At 35.5% G+C, this 16808-nt stretch overlaps 1 protein-coding gene across 1 annotated transcript in view; it reads left to right on the top strand.

Annotated features, from left to right (window-relative positions):
* LOC148954076 (E3 ubiquitin-protein ligase MIB2-like) overlaps window positions 1-16808 on the top strand; it is a 104898-nt gene that overhangs the window by 48840 nt on the left and 39250 nt on the right. The window contains 3 exon segments of the mRNA XM_089085819.1: window positions 11608-11793; window positions 13780-13961; window positions 16049-16264. Coding sequence (XP_088941945.1) covers window positions 11608-11793; window positions 13780-13961; window positions 16049-16264 — 584 coding nt within the window.

The following is a 16808-nucleotide window of genomic DNA, read 5'->3' on the forward strand; positions in this document are numbered from 1 at the left end:
ATAAACGAAAATTTTGTTCATAAATGAAAATTTTGTTAAAATTCGGCCAAAATTTATATTAGATGGGGAGGGGAAACCAAGGTTTTGCCACGGGCTGCCACTACTAAGCCCTCTACGGTGCTAAGAAATAGACTTATGAAATAAAAGAAAAAAAACTAACCATTGGAAGTAACATTTACGAAAGGAAAAAAGTGAGTATGCTATTAAAGAAAAAAAAAATAGTCCTTGGAAGTAACCTATACGAAAGCAAAAAAGTGATTTGCACTATAAAAGCAAAACTAATCTCTCAAAAAATCCTTCATGAAAGCGAAAAATGACTTACTGTAAAAGAAAAAAGGAACTTTTGCAAGTAACCTTTACGAAAACGCATTGAGCACTGAGAACGATTTAGCGGAGGTCTTTGCTGAAATATATGTTTTATTTTCTGTATTCATAGGCTGAAAATTGCCCTCGTTTGTTTTGTCTTTTTTTCGTTCTCCTTTTTTTTCTCTGTGTCACATATGAAGTTATCTTCGTATTTGAATTGAAGTTATCAAGTATTTTGCAGTAGGTTGCATCAAGACATGGCTAATTGTAGAAAGAGACAAGCCAAGACAGATAGTCCAAGTAATTGAAAATACTTGTCTTGGAACCAATTCTGTGAATGAGTAATTATCAAATGAAAATAGTAAAAACAATATCATTTAATGAAAGTGTTTAGCGGGAGGGCTCTTAAAAAATTGAACATTGCCTTGAATTGGAGGGGGCTGTAACCCCTATCAAAAAATCTAACTCGTAACGTTCAAGTGATTGCTTGTGCCTAACTTCACAGCACATTTCAATATTGTCGTCAGGAATATAAAATACTTCTATTTTTTGAAAATCGTTTTAACTTGTGTATTTACCAATTTGGTATCCCTTGTACATTAAATGTCATCGTTCGTACATATAGTTAGTAATTGGGCATATGCTATAAACTGATGGTCAGGATGTAGTTATACCAAATCTTGCTGACATAATAAGAGCAACCTCAAGATTGCAAAAAAAAAAGAGAAGAAAAATGCCATCTCCAAGATTTGAAACCGCATCCTCGTAAAATCGAAGCATTAACTAATCGGTTTAGGGTTCCAATATGGTAATGTTACTTTTATGCAATTGGTAGCCTAATGGCGATAATTACCAGCTAACCACTCATCTGAAAACAGTCGTGCGATGTTATGTAACGGGCAACCCAAGCGTCCTTGAGGAGATGATTTTGCCTCTTTTAATGCCATCCATTGATGAATTCAGGATTTTGAAGAAGCGAAAGCTGCATCAGAATTTACACTTGACGACATTTTGACTTTAACCAGGAATACAATTTGTTTTTCAATATGGGCAACTTTAAAACTTCTGTTCAAACCGGTTCAACGATGGCAATTTCACTTGTGTGCTTATTTGTGTTAGATTGACTCATATTTAAGGAGCCTAAGCTCTTTCGAGATTTTCGAATTCTTTGAAATCTGTTTACGCTAAACATTGCTGTTCTGTGTACTTTGCGTAAATTTATAGTTTTTCTCATTAGATATTTCCTTTAAAAACATATTTCTTTTGATTTTGCTCTAAGCGGTCATGTTTTTCATAACCCCAGCCATACATTACTTTTTAAAAAATTCTCCCTCTGACTCCCTCTGAAAAATTCTCCTGAATGACTTGGGTATAAAATAGGTTGTTCGTGAGGCAATAGAAATTAAACTCATATTTCTTTGAATAGGGATTTGGGAAAGTGTTCACTCAGTGCTTTATACACAAATTTAATTAAAACGATTTGACAAATGTATTAATGAAAGCAGTAATCAATACCAGTTAACCTGTTACTAAAAGACCCTTGAAAAAGGCAAGAATAGCATTATAAAAGTGTTCTAATTTTTTATTTCACCTGAACGAATTGCCTCATTTCCTTTCGTTATATCTATCAGTCCTGGTTGAACTTAATCGAATCAATGATTCTGTGATTGTTTTGATTTTTAATTTTACTTTTAAAGGTCGTATTTTACTGCAAGTCTTATTTTATTTATACATGTTTTGCTGAGGACGGCCCTTAGATTCATTTGAGGAAGTTACACTGTCTTAAAAATTCCCTATTATTTTACTTTTTGTTTGTTTTTATGATGGAAAGACAGTATGGTTTTGTCGTTATTTACGTCTAGCTGATGAAAAGCAGTTGACCTATGATATCTTTTATTTGATTAATTTTTGCAAATAACACGATAATATAATTAAGCAACAAAAATTTTTAGAATCCTGCAGAAATGAAAATATTATCCCCAAGTCTTTAAGATACAGATTACACTTAAACACCCGAGAAGAGACGCAATTCGCTTATTCATTACATTTAAAGACATTAATTCATATTTTTAAAGACAAAAAACAAAAGAGACGCATCACTTCTTTGGAAAGAAAATGTTTTGAAAAATTCTTATTTGAAAGTCTGTCCACGGTAGATTTTTGTCAGGTTACTAGGTTAGAGACAAATTTGTTTCGTCATGATTTCCGCTTATCAAAGGAACGACTTAATAAAAAATTGGAAAGTCTGAAGGATGGATCTTTAATGAGTAACCGTACCTACACTCCGAGATTCATTCCTGGACCCACTATTTTTAATTTTTATGACAGAACAGGGATCTCCGAACATTTCTGGTGGAGGGCCGCATTAACTGTCAACAGCAGTTTGATGCTAAAGGTCCAAATGAAATCGAATCAAAACATAGATATTGTTTTTAATTGTTTATTTCATATTATTATAATTACAGAATTAATGTTATTTGATATTGGGTTTAATATTATTTAATAATACATTAAATCACTGTACATGAACACTTGTACTATTGGGACTGGTAAAATTGTTTCCTGGGTGCCAAAATAGTAGATATTTCTGGCTTTACATTTGATATCCCTAGCATCAACGGTGACCTGAGATTATAATCTTGCAAGTTAGCTCGCAAATTGTTCTTCACGTATTTCATCCTCGAAAATGTCTGTTCGCACAAATATGTTTCTCCAAAGATTGAAAGGTACTATGACGCGAAAGCTTTGACATTAGCAAAGTCTTTCTTGGGCAAAAACTGGTAAAAACTCAAAAGCCCTTCTTTAAATTTGTCCTCAGGGGTCATTTGCTTGCAACTCAATGACCTCCAGCTGCCAGTTCATCGAAGCAACTGGCCACATCTGCTTTCAAAGGATTTTGAAATAGCTCCATTTCCTCTCCCTTTGAATCCAAGTCAGAAAACCCCTCCTGAAACTCTGTATGTCTTTGATGATCTTGTATGCAAATGATATGGGGAACTCAGCTGTTGCTTCAGCCACTAAGACCTTGCGCTCCTAAAAGTGCGTCAAGTTGTTGGCTTGTGCCTGTTCCAGAAACAAGACAAGTTTAGGTCTGAAGGCCTTTAGGTGAGTACAGATCAGAAACTAGATTTTTCTCTCCGTGTAGTTTTAGGCTGAGAAATTTTAAATGACCAGTAATGTCTGCAGCAGAGGTCAATTTGCATACCCACTCTTCATAAAACTGAAATGGCAGTGACTTGCCTTTACTTTCTAGGAAGTCATGTATTTCCTTTCTTAATTCAATTACCGTACTCGGAATTCTCACAATTACCCATCTTACTGCTGTGTAATGTGATAAATCTTGCGGTTCTGTGTCTGTATCTTTCAACATGTCTCTGAGCTGTATACGGTTGAACCCCTGTGACCTTATTAAATTCATCTTCAGTGCAGGATTCATTACACTCCTAATGTCTATGTATTTAGCAAAGTTTGCTGGTGAATAATACAGTGCAGGAAAATTGGTTGTGGAATTTGTTTCTTGTTACACATCTACTTCGCTTGTCCAAATGTTTTTTAATGCCACACATTTTCATTCCTTTGTCAACTGCCAAGCAACTGGAATTAATCCAGGTCAAGTTAGAATCAGTAAATGCTTTTTGAATTAGTTGAGTATATTCTCTCCAGTAACTGTGCCATACATGCTCTGCGGGGAAGTCGACTCTTCCATTAAATGGCACTATATCAGCTCATTGACTTTGAAAAGTGGGTGAAATGATATGATGCCATCCTTTCTGGCGATTAAAAGATCTCTATATATAGATAGGAGAGTCTCGCGGGCCGTAGTTTGGAGACCCCTGTTCTAAAATGCTTGAACCTAAGGAAATCCAAGCACTTGAAAAAGATCCAAAATTCTCTTTTCTACCGAAACAAGTTCCTGTGGCAGATATAGTTTCCTCTCTAGATTCCTTTTTGCAAAAATGCTGTGCATCTGTTTCTAACCCAGAAGCAGGTAGATTTTGTGGGTCTTGTCTAATTCATACCCTTTACAACAGTCAAAAAAAGCCAAGTCTCCGACAGATGTGATGCCAAAAATTTCGCGAAACCTAAAAGTATTATCTAATCTCCGGAAAGACCCGTCTATTTAATAACTAAAGCAGACAAAAGGAGTTCACTAATTGTCATGGATACAAAAGACTATGACAACAAAATTTATTCACACTTAAACGACAAAACTACATATGTAACGATAATTTATAATTATACCGAAAACAAAACGGTAGAATCACTCCACAATTATATAATAAATTATTCCCCCGTGGTAGCTTTTGTCCGAAATTTTTATGTTTTACCAAAATTACATAAACAAGGTATTCTTTTAAGGTTTATCGTAGCTTGCACAGACGCCCATGCTTCCAATATTAGAAAATGACTGTGTACACCTTTCAAACCTTTGCTGTATTCCCAAAACTCCTACATAAGTAAATACGTAGATTTAGTTGAAAAACTTAAAAATGTAGTTGTATCAGAACGTGAATTGGGAGTTGGGTCATTCGCCTCACTCTCTAGGTAGGCGCTCCCCTCCCTATTGAGAATTAGATGCTTGCTGCCTTACGAATTCAGGCAACTTATTCGTCAACCAATATGTAATGAATTTTTTTTGTTGGATCAACTATCTGAAAGCAAATTCAGTCTCCCATTTTGCATACAAGTCTAGTGGAGATTGTCCGTCACGCGTCAACTCAAAAGCAATCTGATCTTCCATCGCTTAGCTCTGTGACTTTTACCTTAGTTCTGCCCTAGAAATGATGGATGATAGACTTTTCCATCAACAAGTGAAATTACATAATTTTTATGCGATCCTAAAAAGGGCTTATGCCAGATTTTGCCTCTCACTCACTAGGACTATCTGTCTTGGCTTTTCCGTAATTAAACCATGGCTTGATGCCCGCAACTATTTGATTTTAATTAAAAATCAAAATTAGTTCACTGACAAAAGCAGTTCACTAATCTGGACAATTGTTGAAAAATAAAATTGACCAAAATTATCATTTAATCGAAGATTCAGTAACAGGGATATATTGTGCAAAAAAATTCAAATTTTTAAAAATTCCTAGAGGTTCTAATGACCTTGGTTAAACTTTGTATTAAGTATTCATTGTATTTCCAATTCCGTAATTATTTACCGGTGACAAATAGTCAAAACGCAAAACACAGGTGACACAAAACAGATAATTAACAACAAATAAACTGATGTTTCGTTCGCAATGTATAGCTAAACCTGGTATCTGTACAAATATTATTCATAAAAATGACAGAAGTATAAAGAGTGACCAAGAGTTATAGGACAGTAGTTCTATCATGATATCTGTTATCCAGCAAATAGAGGGTTTAACTGATAAAATATTTAACTAAACCAGTTCATAAAATTTTTATCGTGGTTGAGGTTTCCTCTGTCGTAAAAGCTGAGATTAATAATATGTATTTTCCTCCCGAGATAAAAATCAAACAGTTCGTGGAATCGAACTGTAAAGAAAGGAGTGACGCCGCTCAGTTGTCAAAACCGAAACTCTAAAAAAAAGGATTGTTGATAAAAATAGATGTATCAAATGATTCTGCTTATTATGCTGATTCCAAATATATGAGTTTCATTAAATTTAGTGCTACGAGCCTGAGAAAATTTGCCTGATTTTCGAAAAAAAGGGGGAAATACCCCTTAAAAATCAAAGAATCTTAATCACACTATCAGATTCAGCGTATCAGAGAAACTTTTTGTAGGGGTTTCAAGCTCCTATCTGTAAAAATGTAGAATTTTGTATTTTTTGCTAGAAGAAAGATCACAGATTTGTGTTAATTTGTTTTTCCCAGGGGTGATCGTATCGATCATGGTCCTAGAATATAAAAGGCTCATTCGAACGGAAAAAAACTTCTAGTGTCCTTTTTAAGTGACCAAAAAGATTAGAGGGCAACTAAGCCCCCTCCCATGCCCCCTTTTCCCCAAAATCGTCCGATCAAAATCTTGAGATAGCCGTTTTGTTCAGCATAGTTGAAAGGCTCAATAACTATGCCTTCCGCGATAAATATGGCCCGCCACAGCCCCTGGCGAAATGTCTTTAAGTTATAAAATTTGCCCAATGTTTACGTATAGTATTTGTTCTTGGGAAGCATTCATACGTTTTTGTGGTTGGAAGGGGAATTTTCTGCGGGGGGGGGGGGGTTATGGGGAGAATTTTCCGTGGGGAGGGAAGTTTCCAGGGGATGAAGTTTTCAGGGGAAATTTTATGCTGGGGGAATTCGCCAAAATTCCTATACGAAATTATCTTTATATGTCTTGCTTTCTCTTTGCCGACTCAATATTACGCGTGGAGATCTTAAGGTTAATTGTCTGGGGTAAATTTTCACCGGGATTGTATTATCTAGAGGATATTTCTGTGGGGAGGGGTGATTTTTCCGTGGAGGTGGAGCCCGATTTCCTGGCATTATTTGAAAAACGATCAGAAATTAAATAAGAAACAAGTTTTTTCAGCTGAAAGTAAGAGGCAAGATAAAAACTTAAAACAAATAGAAATTATTACTTATATGAAGGGGGTGTCCTCTTCTCAACACCTTGCTCTACACAGACCCAGTTTTTAGTCTATATTTTAGTTTTTCTTTGTACATTTGAGCCTTGGCCCAGGAACTTACACTTGAACTTGTTCTACACTTACACTTGAGTCTGTTGATTTTTGAATTGAAATCAAGCTGCCATCAAGCCATGGCTAATTAGAGAAAAAGACAAGACAGGTAGTCTGAGGGAGACGCAATGCTGGCATAAGCCCTTTTCAGGCAGAACTATGGTAGATAGTCATGGAATAAAGGTATTTCAAATATTCTGTGAATTTCTATGAGCCATTTGAAAGCAATTGGAGACGATCTGAAATAATTGGTCATTTGTTAAGGCCTTATTATCCGTTGAACCAATTTTTTTTGCTTTGGAGCCCTTTGATCCAAGGGCTCATATATCTTAACTTCACCCAAATTCAACCAAGTTTTAATCCTTTTAAAAGGTGCCTTTCCCCCAACCTATTTTATTGCAGTAGGGTCCACTTGGCCTAGGAACTTGTGGATGTCCTTACGGTTGTAAAATTTAAACTTATCAGACACAGTAAATGCTTCTGATCTATTTTAGACCATTTATGCCTTCACGTCTCCCAGCAAATGGGTAGTATCCTTGGCCCAGGGAATGATCCCTGAAAATTTCAAGTCGGCCTGAGAATCCAGATCAAACATTCTGCCTTTTTCACTTCAAATATGTTTCTAAACTACTGGCAAGTTGCCAACTTAAGGCCTTTGCCCCTGGGGCTGCATGGTCGTGCCTACCCTGGAGGGATATTATTGAACCCTTAAACTATTTTGAGGAAAATTTAACTGGAAATAAATCGTTTGCTGTGGGGCTTACTTGGATGCCCAGGGGTAAACAAGAGCACGGGAGGGAGCTTGGAATCTCTGTTTGTTTTTGACCCTTAGAATTGGCACTAGAACTTCCGATTTCCATTCAAATGGGTACCTGCCAAGTTTCTACTAACACCTTTTCTATACGGAGTGGTTGGGGAAAAAGCTACATGGGATTCTTCGCAAAGTTAACTCGGGACAATCCTGTCTGCAAAATCTTTCCTATGCGGACAATTCCCCCTGGAAAATCCCAATGGACAATTACCCCTCCCTCCCCTCGAAAAATTCCCCCTCCCCCCTCCCCACATGTAAAATTGAGCAGCCAAAGGGGAAGTGTGGCTAGTAAAATGAATGAAGAAAAGAAGAGATTTGGAATATTCTACCTTTATTCCAATATATAGGTAATTGTTTGGTTCGATTCTTTTGTTGGTGTTTTTGTGGGTTGAGTTGTTATAACAGGGTAAGATACATGTTTAAAAAATGATTTGGAAATATGAAATTAGTGGCAACTTTGGAAGGGGTGCCCTGTGGTAGAAGTGCAAAGAGATAAAAGGCTGCGACTAAGAAGTACGAGTACTGTCTTTCCGACATATAAAGTTACTGATACCAGTTCACCCCTTGCGATCGAGAATGCGTCCTCTTGGCGTAAATCAGAAGGTTTTCCAGTTTGAAGTATCTTTGATTTTTTTTTCAAATTAATTTAAACAGTATGGGGTTACATTCCAGGTCAGAACCAACCAAGTTTAAAATGGACAGGAATGTTGAATATTTGGAAATAATTATGTATTATTTAAAACATAATATCACGTGTAGGTTTGGCAGCTTCAGATTTAGTGATTAGACTAATTTGCTCTTATCAGCAGGGATACTAAAGAATAAATTGCAGTGCTGAAAGCAAATAGATAAAAAGAAATCATAATATGTACCAATAGTGTTGCTTCTTCTTCTTGTTTGGATTTGTATGGAGACGCTTCCGCATAGTACCATCATTGAAAACAAATTCCAGGTCCTGCAGCGGATTACTGGTACTGAGTTTGAACACCGGGTCCAGTATCACCAAGCAGAGATCAATCCCACTGCGTCACTGCAGGACCACCTCTAATTCTAAAAAAAACTTTTTTACAGTGTTGCATATGTTTTTCTTGAAATGTTCTATGTCAATAAATCTCTTACTCTGATTGACTGTCCTAAATGGAAATGCCAATCAAAATTATCTCGTTCGGGTAACTGTCATCGTTCCAGGAGTTTTGAACTTTTGCAATCCGAATTACTATGCCATTTCTGTTAATTTTTTATGTGGTATTGGTGGATAAAGGTTGCCCAGCGACATCGTACCCATAGCTGTATGCAGGGTGGAAGATGGAGTAAACTGGGGTTATCTTGAAGAATTATTTTAAAATTCTCTTTCCCTCCATCAAAAATCTTTGAAAACACCACAAAACCTGCAAAAAGAGATGGACCTGCAAATTTTCACAAAACCTGCAAATTTTTGATGCATTTTTAGTTTTTTTTTGTACGCCCCCCCCCCACGAATTATTTACTGCTGTCCGGCGTAAAGGTTTTGCAGTGTTAACTATAAGGTACACATGCAAGAATAGGGTAGAGACAAGTTCATCAGAACAGCGGACAAGCAAATTAAATGAATGTTATGCTGAAATACAGGGATGTTCGTGGAAATCAAAGGACTTTGGGGGAGCATCTGCTTACGTACGGGACACCTATGGCTTCATTTTACAAGTCTGGTCGAAAAGTAGTGTGATTGTTCTGTCTTTTGAAGCAGGCATGCAATACTCGAGTAATTCATGCAACAATTAGTCTAGCACAACCCACTTATTTATATGACCCAATCATTTACGCAAGTTGACGCCCAGTCCTACTTTGTATTGTTGACTCAGGGGTTCAGTCAGTGGGATGAGTTTCTGTGAACAATAATGAACCCTGTTTTTGTACGGTTAGTATTGTTTTAACTCCTCATATGTTGGAAAAAATAAGAAATATTTTTGTTTGGGAGGTGTGGGGGTCCAGCCCATTGATTAGAGAATGTAAATATTTCAAATATAGTACGGTTCTACACGCCGGATTTTATTTTCTTAGAAGGGGCGCTTAGGATTCCTTGTGGGTAATAGGATTGAATTGGGGGCATAAGCTGCATTATGTTTCAAAAGGGGTTCCACTTCTTCTTTTGGGGGCGGGTGAAACTCAGGAAATGTCTCCAGTTCTATTGCACGTATGATGAGAAGAATATATATATATATATATATATATATATATATATATATATATATATATATATATATATATATATATATATATATATATATATATATATATATATATATATATATATATATAACGCTATAAACGGGCCATCTCTTGGCATGTAATGCTTAATTGTTTATCCAACACTTAACCTAGCACAACCTATTTATTTGACGTAATCATTAACGACTGACGCCCAAACCCTTTTTGGAAGTGGTGACTCAGTCTATGTGGCGTCTTTCTGTGAACATGAATTTTGGAGTTTTTCAAAATTTTGTTATGTTGCATTGTACTTAATTAGTAAATTAGCACCATGGAATAAAAAAAGATTGAACTTGAAGATAAAAGGGGGTTTAAATCTGGGATAGTATTACATATCCGTTTGATGTCATACTCTCCTGCAGCGTAAGCCATGTTCTTTAGGACCAAGTCCATCAACATAATTCATATAAACAGGATACCATAATTCTTCTCTTATAATTTATCTTCAGAATCAAGGTCTAATTAGTACATTGCTGCTAAGTAATTTGCATCTTAACGAAATCAAGCTAGTATGATTACAATTACAACACCAACCTTTATTAGATTTCTTGCAGAGTGCTTTAATTTATTTTTCTGCCTATATGCTATTATTAAGGTAGACCTATATTATATCTTCGGTTACAAGACAAGCAAAAGCGAGAATCACAGCGAACGAAAAACGAAAATGAAGCACAAGAAATATGCAATTAGGAGACAGCACCCTTGTAAAGCCCGGAATTAACTGTCAACAATCAGGTAGATTGTTGGTTTCGGTTACAGTCACATTCATCTATCTAAATTTTCCAATTTAAAGAGAAAATTACATAATTTTTTCCAGGGGTGGAATTGTTTTGGTATTTGTGACGCATGCATGAAAACGACATTGAATTGAAAGTAATGCGAATTGAAAGTCAGACGAAAATGGTGCAAAACGAAACCTTTTGTTAGAAGACAAATCAAAATTACAATGGAACGAAGAATTATGTCATTATAGAGTCCAAAAGGCATATAAAATATATATTGCCATATAGAACTGAAGGCTGCTATTTCTAAATAAATATCAACTAGAAAATATTGCTCAATATTTTAGACACCTCCGTAGTAGGTTCTCCTTTTGAAAAATATCAAATATTTTTTAGCTATTTTAACTGTTAGTAGCTATAATTTTTTAGCTAAGCGAACCGACCGCGGTTCGCTCTTTGCTTGGCTACAACTAGTGATCCAGCCATGAAAACCAGCTTACTGAATGTGGCCTGGCAGATACAAGTTGGATTCATTGAAACGAGCTTTGTTGTGTGGCGTATTGCATGGCTGAGTAAACAAAGAATGTTCGGGTCCGTAACTTTAGCTCTTATTTTTTGACCCTAACACCGCTAGTCTTGTTCTTGTGATTTTTCGTATTTTATACTAGTCTCCTGATGGATCTCAAGTTAAATGTTCCCTTCTTTTAATCCGGGAAAAACTAAATATGATGGTAAGATTAAACGTTTAATGCTATTTTAAGCAGGATGTGCCTGGTATGGCACTTGGATCTTCTTGTAAAAAAAAAAGATGTAGTAACACTTATCTGTTATTGCAGCAAGGGTTTGTAGTGGTGAACAACTTTTTTTTTAGGTAAAGTTGGTCGTGTTCAGGAAGTCCGTGGTTGGGTAAACGAAACCAATTTCTCTGTTGCGTCCGTTAATTGGCCTTCAGGAGAAACCAACATTTATAGAATCGGACACAAAGGAAAAGTGGATCTTACATGTGTATCAGAAGCAATTGGAGCTTATTGCTATATAGACCATTTAGCGATACTTGGTAAATGTTTTTTTGTTATCTTATTGGTATTTGGAAGATTTAGGATTAAGTTGGACACAGTCAAGGAAATGATACTGCAACACATGCACTCGAAGAGAAAGAATAAAATTGAATCACTGACTTTGGATTATAATTTCGCAAGAACAGTATTGAACTGTAACACCCATTTGCTATAACAAACATGAAAGTATGATTTCGCTAAACTTACTTACTCAGACTTAGACCCTCCTTTGCATAGATGCTGGGTCGGTCGACCTCCACTTCAATCGGTCTGGAGCTTATTCCAAGAAATTAGATGACATATCGCTCCCTTTTCTAGGGGTGGCGTATTGTGTTACGGGGAGTGGGTTGGGATAAGTAGGGGAACTGTCACTATCTCTTTTGGTGCAGATATCCATAGAACAAATAATCTATTTATTCTACGTTTCATCAGTCGCTTTTTTGCTTCCGTATAGATCACTTCCAAAGGTTAGTTTTTTTCTGTGACACTATATTCTTTTCTTCCTTTTTTTCCTTCTTCGTTTTTTTCTTTTCCTTTTCTTCATTTTTCCTTTTCTTACAACAAATAATGCAGCATCCTCAAAAATTCAACTTCGGCGGTTTCTTTTTCATTATGCAGAGTTGATGCCAATCTTTTAAATAGGAAAAATTTATTTCATCGTTGGTTTTGGGTGTACGAAAAAAAAAATAAATAAAAGGGAATTGGTTAAAGATAAGTTATACCAACTAGTTCTCTTTTTCTGAAAGACTGTCAGTTTGTTCAGAGCTCGATAATTTTTGTCGTATATTGAAGGGTAAAAAACAAACATGCCTCGTTCACAAAAATTGATTTATATGAGCAAAAACCATAGATTTATATGAATCGATGTCAAATAAGGAAACAGGAAATTTTAATTTTTTTAAAGAAAATGAAGGAAAATTGAATTGAAAATTCAATTTCCTGCAAACTAAAAAATGTATTGCAAACAGGTAAACATCTACCTGGCGTCTAACAGTCAAAAGTGGTGAATGAAAAACTGGGCCAAGTTTCACCTTTGCGGGTGAAACGGAAGAAAAGGCGCAAGGAGCTCACCAAATCACACACTGTTTACAGTCTGTTAAGTTAACACGTTTATGTTTAATATCCAAGAAACTCGACAGTGATTTTTTTTTCTTTTTCGGCTCTCCTTTAAAATCTACATTCTGTAACGATGCTATAGGTAAAAGAAAAATGGGATACTTCATATCTCGTACCTCGTGTCTCTTATCGCTAATAAAGGTCTGCTTTTATTAATAAACCATCATTCCAATTCATTCCTTTTTAACTATGCTTTTTAAGGCACGAAGATAATCATGGTTGCAGCGGTATCTGCAACCTAGTAAACGATGAACCACGGCCTATTGTAACCGAAAATTAAATAACGCGTTAAAAATCGGCTAGTGAAAAAAAAATTGTTCTTACCATTAGTTACCATAGTTACCATTCAGGAATGGTAACTATTATCTCGATTAATTGTAAAATGTTAGCAACATGTTATTTCGTAAACAAATTTACGGATATTTCGAAAAATAGCCTGAAACTCATAGAAAAGGCGTCAGATCGAAGCAAAAAGTACACCATTGGAATCACTAAGGCCGAGGGCAGGAAACTTACAGCCTTCTGGCTTGGACAACAGGGAAGTCACGTTTTTTGCATGGGTAGCACTGGTGTGTCCTTTTTTCTTCTGCTAGTGGGGTACTGGAACATCATAGATGTTCCAGTACCCCATCTTGTCCAGGTTCAAGATGAGATTTATTTTCAACCAAATAATAACAAAGACTCTTTGGCCTGTAAAGATGCCCATTTTAAAGGAAATTGTTAAATCTGCCTACTTTTTTAATTAACAAAATACAATATTTAAAATGAATTTCAGTTTTTGACAAAAAAACTGCATCTTCATATACAATATGATGAATACGGCAATACGAATTACGGTAGCCAGTTTATTAAGTATTGACATTTTCTAGGGAAAACAGAGCTAGTTGGTCCCGTAATACCAAGGTCATTAGAAGCCCCTGAAGGTTCTCGAGAGGCAGCGGAGGAAACAAATACATTTTCTGTTGGTGACCGTGTACAGGTCGATGTTGATATTACAGCGTTGAAAAGGCTACAAGAAAACCACGGAGGTTGGAATCAAAGAATGACTGAAGTAAGTCTTCTTTTTTTGCCCCAGAAACAAAGTTTATTTCTGGTAATTTAAACTGTAGTTAACTCCTGTATATTACCTCGATAATTCGTAAGTTGGTTACGTTCCTCATGGAGATAACGCAAAATTTCTAGGGGTCGAAAGACGTTACAAAAAAGATGTGGCACCCATCAGAGGCATTAGGAATTTGTGAAATAAGAAATAGTGTATTTCCTGACTATCAAAAATTACATCAATGGCCCTCTCGAGTTTTTTTTTTTTTTTAGTAACATGGATTTCAATTAATCGTACTTAGTTTTAATATGATTACTGAGTTTATGTTTTCTGCATCAGTAGTAAATATTTTGTAAGTTTTTAAAAGCAATTATTCATTTTTATTATTGTTAGCTGCAAATTTGGTATAGATAGATAGATAGCTAGATAAATTATTCAGCCGCTAGGCCATACACAAACATTACAATGATTATATAACACAACAGCCAGTTTACACTTAAATAAATGGTATAACTACTAACAACAAACAAATACCTTAAACCCATTATTTACATCTTTTTAAACCCTCTTTTATAAATCCAGTCACTGCTATAATTCTCTCCCGGGAGATATTTACTTGGTGAACGGGTTTACTCAATAATGGTTTTCATTGTCGTTTTTCGTAATAAAATAATAGTCCTTTAAAACCAGGTAATTTTACTGAAGTTTCAAGCTTCCTATCGTGGTTGCGGCAATAGCTGCAACTTCATAAAGAGCAAACAATGGCCCATAGTAACCGAAATTTTAGAACGCGTTTGGATGCTTAATAATTTATTAGGCTGTTAATTAAATTTTTGACAAGAATTTTTTTTTTAATCGACTTTGGAATAACAACTGTCATCTACGTTTATCATAACAGCAAGACCGTGTCCAGGATTTTTGTTCTGTGGGGGGGATTACAAATCTTTTTAAAAATGCATCATAAATTTGTTTTTATTCATTTTTGTTACATTTCTAAGAATTGGACAACATTTTTTTGGGTGGGGGGAGAGGGTGGTGGTGTTCAAACCTCCTACCCCCCCCCCTCCCGCCCTCTGGATACGGCCTTGCATAGCAGTAAAATTTAAATACAAAACAATTCTTTGGAAATTTTGAAAAAGAGCTTGAAATGTAGATATGTCGTTTTTTATTTTTCTTATTTCTCCTCCACTGTCAGGAGCCAAAAATATCGTAGAAAGTTATTTAAATAAGTAATCCGAAAGCCAATGCTAAAATCTAGATGTTTAGTATAAATTTTTGTTGACAAAGCCATCATAAGGCTATATGGCAGGTAAATGGTTATATATAAGGTATATGGCACCTAAAATGGTATTTTTTTATGGCATATTGGGAATAGACAGACTTTGAAACATAAGCAGTGGATCATTGAAATCTTCATGGCCAAAAACCCGCTATCAGATGCTTAAAATCCCCCTGTTGAATGCTCCACCTGCCAGTCTCCTTAGTAAATGATAAGAAAGACCTAGAAAAAAGAGGACGCATCAGTGCTACTCACGCGAAAACGTTTTTTATAGTGAAAGAAATTAGGCTTTTGTAAAATTTTCCCGATGGAGTCAACAAGGGAATGGAAAGTTGAAGTAGAGTTGAGGCTCGTGATTGGCTGAGGTCAATTAGAAGTAGACTTTTTTCCCTGGGTTAATCTACAAGGAATCCTTTATGTATTTTTTAGAATATTGGATTAAGGGAGATGGGGCAAACTACTTCATAACCAGGCTCTCCATTTTATTATTTTTATTTTATATGATGATAACGATGCATTGATTCGAAATTTTTAATCTTTGCTTAATCCTGTGTAACTAGCAAAGCAGCCATTAAATGTCGTCATATATCTTGTTAAAGATTAAGAACCATTGCAGGTCACTATCAACATTTTTCTTCTTTTATGTTAAAATTCAAAAATTTTGCAGGGCTAGTAATAATTCATTATAAGTTAATGACGTATGTTAGATGTAATCAGGTATACATAGTCACACCCATACGTATTGTTTCATACAAGAAATCTTGTAAGTCAAATATTCTTTGATTACTATTTTAAAGGGTCCTTTTTTATTTTGTAGTTGATAGGGAGAGTGGGAGTTGTTCACCGCATCACAGAACGTGGAGACATAAGAGTGGCCTATGATCACTGCAGCAATAGATGGACTATAAATCCTAAAGCACTTTCCCGAGTTACCGTGTTCTCAATAGGATAGGAAGTTTTGATTATTAAGGACAATAATAAGGTTCAAGAGCTTCAACGTGGACATGGTGAATGGATTGATGCTATGGAAACGGTATGGTTTCGTTGAATTTTATTATAATACAATTGCTGTTTCAGCTCAAGTCTTTCAGTATTAGAGATTCTTAAGCGAGTCAGATTATTCAACATAATGAAAAGGGTACCTAAACTACTGACCTTTGTTGTCGATTTTAAGGCCTTCGTTTGGATTGCCTGTCCATAGTTCTCCAAAGACTTGCACTGCATCACCTTTAGGGCTGTTTGGATTCCTCACCGTTTGTCGTAGAAAAGAAATCTGATGAAAAATCATGTTGACATTATTACATCAATTAACGAATATTGATTTTTTGGGCTTGAAAATGTATAGCTTAGGTTCTTATGCTATTATGTTGAAAAATTCGGCTGGTTTAAAACAGTATTGAATATTCAGAATTTAATCTAGTTTAATTGGGCGTTAACTGTCTAGATCTGTCTGTTTTATCGGAAAGCTCATCTGTATTTTCGTTCCACGTGCCAGGTTTTGTGTCAATATTTATTCTTACTCTTTTTTGGACAACTTATTTTGATTTTTTTTTTTTTTTTTTTTTTTTTTTAAGTGC

This window comes from Artemia sp. Qi Xiang Cuo, chromosome 3, assembly GCF_049724085.1.
Source record: "Artemia sp. Qi Xiang Cuo chromosome 3, ASM4972408v1, whole genome shotgun sequence".
Taxonomy (NCBI): domain Eukaryota; kingdom Metazoa; phylum Arthropoda; class Branchiopoda; order Anostraca; family Artemiidae; genus Artemia; species Artemia sp. Qi Xiang Cuo.